Below are 7,748 nucleotides of genomic sequence, written 5' to 3'. Positions count from 1 at the left end.
AAGACTTTCTCTTGCCCTATTCCTTCATCACCCAAAACTCTCTAAAAGGTATAAGATCCCGAAATATGAAACTGATAAAAAGACATCCTCTGAGAACTACACACGTCAACAGACTACTTTGAAGATCATCTGGTAAAGGCATGTATCGAAATTTCTCCCCTGCTAAATCAAAACAAATGATGATGCTCTCATACGGTCTCAATCAATGAAGAACTCCATTGAGAAGTATACATTCAACATCGAATTGTGTCTTCAAGTTGGGGCAATCAATGAGCATGGTCATTTCTGTGTAATCTTATTTATTTTATTTTACATAAATAAGATGCTAATGTGATGGAGTTGTTTACTCGATAAGAAACACTTCATGGTGTCATTACAAAAAAATATTGATCTCATTCGGTGAAACCAAAATTCTCTACATTACAATACATGCTTTAAACAAAGAAGACTTCTAAGGGTTTCAAACAGTGGTAAAAAGGCATACAAGTTTTAGCACTTTCGCCTTTCAATCGCTCCTCATTATGACCTGTTCAATTGCCTTGAAGAATGTCCCTCACAAGATTCAGCTCATGAACGGCATTACTTATATCCATTCGATCTTGCGGTGCTTCCATAGAGCATGCAACTCCAATCTTGATCATAGATATGACACACTCTTTCTGGATATCATTTTTTGATTTTATCGGTAACCTAATTTTATTGGGCACAACTGCTTTCTCTTCTTCATCAATGTTCATAAGCATCGGATGTGCAATCTCTATAACACAATCAGGCAAGGCCATCTTTGCAAAGCTATGAAGATTAAGGCCTTCCACGAACATACCGTCAGTAGGCCTCTTTCCGGTCATCATCTCCAATACCAAGACTCCGTAACTATATACATCTCCTTTTGTTGACACTTGGCTTCCGAGACCATACTCTTATCATTTGAAAATTGAATGAAAAGAAAAAAAGAGGAAAAACAAATTAATCACAAAGCTGGAAAGTGCATATTCCAAAAATTAGAAAGCATTTGTGTTCATGGACTAAAACAAACTTAAAATTTGTTTAACAAAGTTATACATTATTTGGTATGACACTATTCCGACCAATTAACAAGAGAGATCAGCGTGCGCAAACACACACAAGAAGATGAGAAAGAGATGGATAATAATAATAATAAATTCAATATAAATATATATATATATATAACAAACAAACTATAGTTTACTGTAATTAGGTACCTGGAGCCACATAGCCAACAGTTCCTCTTATTGCAATTGAATTGCTTTGCTTTGGATCTGAAAGTTGTTGGATAAACATTGCTACCCCAAAATCTCCTACATGAGCAACCATGTCACCATCAAGGAGCACATTACTTGGCTTTAAGTCACAATGAACGATTGGCGTTTCACAGTGATTGTGGAGATATTCTAGTGCACTAGCCACATCAATTGCAATGTTTATTCTTTGAAGCAGATTTAGGCTCCGAATCTCATTCTGTCCAGTTTCTGTTTCTGGATCAGATTTCAACCACTTCTCTAGACTTCCATTGGACATGAACTCGTAAACTAGAGCCTTGAAATCATTACCATGAAAATCAACACTTGAGCAAGAAGTTATGACCTTTAACAAATTCCTATGTCGAATATTTCTCAAGGCTTCGCACTCTGTCATGAAACTTTTGGAAGCTCCTCGACGTTGGAGGTTTAATACTTTGACCGCAACAACAGATGTTTCATCTTCATCAAGCATTCCTTTATAGACAGAGCCATAACTCCCCACACCAATCAAATTGGCTGCAGAAAACCCATCAGTTGCTTTGAGGAGCCTTTCATAAGACACTTTCAAGAATACTTCCTTCGTAGATGACCCGGAATGTTGACCCTTTCTTTTCTTCTTACAAAACAAAAAACTCACCACCATAGACAGACCTAGTACCGAGCACACTACCGAGACTACTATTATGACTACAAGAAACCTTTTTCTTCCTTTCTTTGATTCTTTGAAGCTGCATTTGGGTAGTTGAAGGTCAGGTATGCCTCCACAAAGCCTACTATTCCCAGCAACTGATATTGCACTAGCATTTTTGAAAACTCCTTCCATTGGTACCTCACCCTCAAAATCGTTAAATGACATATTAAGATTCTTCAGGGAAAAATTCTCCAAGAATCTAGGAACTTGTCCGGAGAAATTGTTCTGAGAGAGATCAAAATCCTGAATTCCTCTCAAGGAACTCAATGATCTAGGAATAGATCCATTGAAGAAGTTCTTGTCCAGGTAGAGGTTTTCCAGGCTACTGCAGCTACCAAGGCTACTGGGAAGTTCACCAGAAAACTTATTCTCGGATATAACCAGTTCACGTAAATTTTTAAGGTTGCCAACCTCTGAAGGGAGGGATCCAGAAAAATGATTATGGCCAAGATCTAGTGCAATTGATAGTGCTGAAACTCCAAAAATCTCTTCAGGTATGGTGCCATTGAGATTATTGTGAGAAAGATTTAGCGACAATAACTTCGTGCATCTTCCAAGACTTGGGGGTATGTTGCCCTCTAATCTATTTGACGCCAAGAAAAGCTCAATCAACAATGAAAGGTTTCCCAAAGAATCTGGAATTCTCCCAAAGAAATTGTTTCTATCGAGACCTAACTGTTGTAAATTTTGTAGATTGCCAATGCTGGCAGGAATTGTGCCCACAAATTGATTATTTTCTAGGCCTAACATAGTTAGGTTGACAAGATTACCAATTGTTGAAGGGAGTTTTCCATAGAAGAGATTTCCACCAAGCGTTAGAGAAACAAGTTGGTTTGAGAGATTACCCACAGAATTCGGCAACAACCCTCTCAGCTGGTTAACATTTAGACTAAATACTTTCAAATTGCTACAGTTGGCCATAGAACTAATGAAGCTCATTTCATCTGGTTCTCCACTTCCTAAATTATTGTATTGCAGTCTAACTGTCACAAGATTGGGAAGACCTCCAAAATTAAATGGTATTTTCCCATTGAAATAATTTCGTTCCATTTGAAGGTTTTCTAATGCTGAACAATTGGATATTGAGAATGGAAGGAGTCCAGTAAATTGGTTACCCCATAATTGAAGCCAGTTAAGATGAGGGAGCATTATACCCAAACTTGGTGGAAGACTACCGCTAAGTTCATTCCCAGCCAAAGACAGAATAGTAAGCATGGAGAGATTATAAATGGAAGGAGGTATTGTACCGGAGAGTTTATTGCCACCAAATCCGAATTGTCTTAGGTTTTTCAACTGACCCAAGATATCGGGAAGACTTCCTCCAAAATTATTTCTAGCAGCAGATACACTTTCTAGGGACGTAAGATTCCCAATGGAAAGAGGGATGCCTCCTGTTAAATAGTTCTTGTAAATGGCAAGACTTTTGATCTTGTTCAAGAAAGCAAGCTCTTTTGGAAATTTCCCAACCAACTTATTGTTACCTACAAGAAGGTGTGTCAGGTCGGAGCAATGGGATAGGTTGGCTGGAATTTCTCCTTCAAAGTGGTTAGAGCTCAAATTCAATCTCTGCAGCCTGAATAATTGACTAAGTTGAGGAGGGATCTCACCTTGAAGGGTGTTGTTGTCGAGCCTTAGCATCCGAAGGAAGCTCATGTTTCCGATATGAGGAGACAGAGAGCCCACTAAGCCTTTGGACCCAAGATCCAAAATAGTGACTCTTCTGTGCCGGTGACCACATTTAACACCTTCCCACTCGCAGAAATGGAAGGACTCATTATTCCAGGAGCTCAAGACCCATTGAGGGTCATTAATAATCATGGACTTGAAAGCTAGCAATGCAAGATGATCAGTATTGTTTCCACCATTGGTACTAGTGGCGGTTGCAGCATGGAGAGTTGTAACATGGAGCAAGGTAATGAACAATAGAAATGTGATTAGCATGTGAAGTGAGCGCGATGGTGCTGAACTCATTTCTGAAAGTGGAAGGACTGTTTCTTTGATTTCTAACAAGATGATCAATCTTTGATATATGAAAGTGGAACAACGACTCAATCAGAACAGTGTGCACCCTCATAGTGTACACACTCTTACTAAGAAGAGGAGAGTTTTAAATGTTTCTCAACAACTTCTTGTATAATGGTCCCATAACGAGCCGAGTCCATAGAAAATTAAAGGAAGAGGCAATGACAACATTAGCTGATTATGTTGGAAGCATTTTAGCCATTCATCCATTAGCTGATACGACCTCCTTTGTCTAGTTGTTAGGTATTCCTTATTCTCCATGGGAATTTCTGAATTTTGGTTAACCATTTTGTTGACCTAAAGGCTACCTAACCTTGCTGACTTTCCTTTGCGGAAGCCATCTTAGTTTTTTTTTTTTTTTTTTAGTTAAAAGGAAACCATCTTAGTTGAGCCTTCCCTCTTTGCTTTTGCTGAAGTATTCACCACAACACGCAATCAAATGTGGTTGGCTGAATGAGACATGGTGGTTCTTATATAAGCTTGCTCTGTCAATGGTTGTTGGAGGAACTAATGAGACCACTGGTGATACTATGTTATCGGTGTCATCAATCAATTATATCCGGTCACATAAGTAGAATTGCATTTACTAATTAAATATATGTAGAACCGTAGCCTTTGCAAACCTGGCATTTAATCCATGTATACAGTCAACAAAATAATTAGAAAGTATAACAGCAACAATGAGATAAAGTCTACAAAAGAACATATAGAACATACGAAGCAGATCAACAAGAACAATTCCCACAAACATTAGCAACAATTTGATCAATAGGCCATTCAACCAGTGATGGACCAAGGAATTTTGTTGATAATGGACACTACTAAATAATAATAGATATTAAAAAAAAAAAAATTAAAAAAAAAAAAAAAAAAACGTAACTTATTTTAAACAAAATAATAAATATAAAAAGTTATATTGATTATAAAGAGAAAACAACAATTAGGATAGTGAAGGAATGAAATGGAGGGGCTGTCAAGGGTGGGTAGCTAGCTAGCTTGTTTTTAAGGGTCACCCCTACCACAAAGTTGTGTTTGGGGATTTTCTTTTGAACCAGACTAAGCCTAACCCATGAAACAGAAGGGGATGCTGACCACAACTCTGGACTGATGGAAAGCTTGTCTCACTGTAATCACACATAACAATGGATACCGTCAACAATCCTATAAAACCACTTTTTTTACATGGTGCATCATTACCAAAAAAAACAAATATTAATTGCATGTATAAAAATAATATGTATTCCAAGACTTATAAATATATAAACAAAGGCACTGTGTTACTAACTCAGTGGACAGTGGTTTATGTTATTGACTTTGTTCCAATACATATATATATATTAAATGTGCCAGAATGAAAAATATTTTCTAGTACATTATAAAGTCTATGGTACTTCATATGGAGAAACAATGCTTTGTAGGTAAATCTATGCTTCACAGTTTGTATTAGGGTTATTGTCAAGCACTTGATACTTTCTCAATAGGGTAGGCTAATATTTAACATAAATTTAATAAAAAAAAATTTAAGCCAAAAAAAAAAAAAAAAAAAAAAAAAAGAAAAAAAGAAAAAAAGAAAAAAAGAAAAAGCTCTTCTAACCTAGCAAGATGGTGCTGAACTCATTTATGATAGTTGAACGACTTTCTTTGATTTCTAACAAGATGTTCAGTCTTTATATCTGAAAGTGGAAGGACAACTCAATCAGAACAGTTTGCACCATCATAGTGTACACACTCTTACTAATAAAGGGAGAGTTTTAAATGTTTCTTGAGGACAACTTGTCTAACGGTCCCATATCGAGCTGAGTCCATAGAAAATTAAAGGAAGAGGCAATGACAACATTAGCTGATTATGTTGGAAGCATTTTAGCCATTCATTCAATAGCTGATACGGCAAATTCTAATGGACATGAACTAGTCAATGCCATACAGAGCCATTCACCACCAATTTGGACCATAAGAGGGTTTCATTGATTTTTCAGAAAATGAGACTATTCACCACAACACAGACTTTCTAGGTAAGCTGATTAATGAATTTGATTCAAGCACTATTACCAGCAATCAAATGTGGTTGGTTGAATGTAGGGATGACAAATGGGTGGGTTAGGTCTGGTTTGAATTGGGTTGAAAATGGGCGGTTCAATATGCATCAAGACCCATATTTAACCCATTCTGAAAGGGTTGAAAATGAACGGTTGAAAATGGTAGGCTCAACCCTTATGACCCGTGGACTCATTAATTATTATTTTTAATTATTTTTATTTTTTTAATTTTTTATACTTTTAGAAAAATAATGAAAATTTAGTAATGGGAGGATAAGTAATTTTTTAATATTTTTATACTTTCAGAAAAATAAAATAGGATTTTAATTTTTTTATACTTTCAAAAAAATAATAAAAATACTGTATGAGGATAACAAAAGTTCAAGCAAACATATGTAATAAATAATCTTTTTATTTTATTCCTAATCATATTCATATATATATATTTTTTTAAATCCTATTCACATCATACCGAATCCGTATTCATGAGAACCAGTTTTAATTAATAGAATTTGGTTCTCGAAGAACATCGCTGATGCGGAATTAGGTGCACAAATCTCTGCTACTTCATAATTCTTTATTCGGTAATTGGCGGCATTACTTTAATAAGAAAGGCATGACCTTCACGTGACATCACATGCCTTCGTTACAAAAATTTGACACATACATGTAATATATTCTACTAATATATATATATATACACACACACACATATAGAATTACGTATCTAGTTCTTTACAAGATAATGCTAGATTATGAAGGGCCAGGATGAAATTATTAAAGTGATTTTAGAAATTAAATACTGTACGAGGATAACAAAAGTTCAAGCAAACATATGTAATTTTTTTAATTTTTTTAAATTTTTCTAAATTTTTAATTATTTTTTCAATTTTTTTAAAATTTAATTATTTATTTTTAATTATTTTTAATTTTAAATTTTATTTATTTATTTTAATTTTTTTTTAAAAAAATTTAATTAGTTTTTATTTTAAAATTTTTTTTTTAAAAGGCTTTAATTTTTTTTTAATTTTAAAATTATTTTTTAATTATTAATTTAAATTATTTTTTAATTTTTTAAAATTTATTTTTTAATTATTTATTTTTTTTAAAAGAAATTTCTAGAGAAAGAAACCTAGAGAGAGGGAATTGATGAGAGACAAATTTAGAGGGAGGGGACTGTGAGTGAGAGAATTTTAGAGAGAAATGAGTTGAGTGCAATATAGAAAAGATGTGTGTTTGTGTGTTTATTATGTAATGGGTGAAATATGGCATATTCAACCAATCTTAACCTTCAAATTAAATGGTTAGAAATTACCCAACTCATCTTGACCCTCAAATTAAATATGATTCATCTATAATCATTAAAAAAACGGATATGGACAGGTTGATGGTTCATGACGCTTTTTGTCACCCCAAGTTGGATGAGACATGGTGGTTCTTATATAAGCTTGCTCGGTCAGTGGTTGTTGGAGAAACTAATGAGACCACGATAGTGATTCTGTAATCAAGGTATTTTTATAAAGATTTTTTTTTGCACCGGTGATATCATGTCATCTGTGCCATCAATCAATTACATCTAGTCAAATAAGTAGAATTGCATTTACTAACTAATTAAATGTATGTTGAATCGTGACCTTTGCAAACGTGGCAATTAATCAACGTATACAGTTAACAAAATCATTAGAAAAGTATAGCAGCAAAAATGAGATGAAGTCTACAAAAGAACATATGAAGCAG

At 34.6% G+C, this 7,748-nt stretch overlaps 1 protein-coding gene across 3 annotated transcripts; it reads right to left on the bottom strand.

The window, feature by feature from the left end:
- Positions 1-282: 282 nt before the first annotated feature.
- Positions 283-5,734, bottom strand: LOC132296121 (probable LRR receptor-like serine/threonine-protein kinase At3g47570). 3 transcript variants are annotated; one of them, XM_059794367.1, is made up of 3 exons: positions 5,570-5,734; positions 1,224-5,099; positions 283-919 (listed from the first exon to the last, which is right to left on the bottom strand). In XM_059794367.1, exons 2-3 carry the CDS (start codon positions 3,922-3,924, stop codon positions 531-533), a joined length of 3,090 nt encoding a protein of 1,029 aa, XP_059650350.1. In that variant the 5' UTR covers positions 3,925-5,099; positions 5,570-5,734; the 3' UTR covers positions 283-530. The 3 variants fall into 3 exon arrangements, with proteins under 3 accessions (XP_059650350.1, XP_059650352.1, XP_059650344.1); XM_059794369.1 differs by having other exon boundaries at positions 1,224-4,598; XM_059794361.1 differs by lacking the exon at positions 5,570-5,734 and having other exon boundaries at positions 1,224-5,558.
- Between the last annotated feature and the right edge of the window lie 2,014 nt (positions 5,735-7,748).

This window comes from Cornus florida, unplaced genomic scaffold (genome assembly GCF_030987335.1).
Source record: "Cornus florida cultivar Cherokee Brave unplaced genomic scaffold, ASM3098733v1 CherokeeBrave_3.0.0_Hap2_Chr01, whole genome shotgun sequence".
Classification (NCBI taxonomy): Eukaryota; Viridiplantae; Streptophyta; class Magnoliopsida; order Cornales; family Cornaceae; genus Cornus; species Cornus florida.
The sequence above is the reverse complement of the archived record's forward strand: the minus strand, read 5'-3'. Positions and strand labels throughout refer to the sequence as shown.

Coding starts and splice junctions, on each gene's coding strand:
- LOC132296121 (XM_059794367.1), bottom strand. CDS start 3,924: ATGAGTTCAGCACCATCGCGCTCACTTCACATGCTAATCACATTTCTA. Junction 920..1,223: donor TGTTGGCTATGTGGCTCCAG/GTACCTAATTAC, acceptor TCAAATGATAAG/AGTATGGTCTCGGAAGCCAA.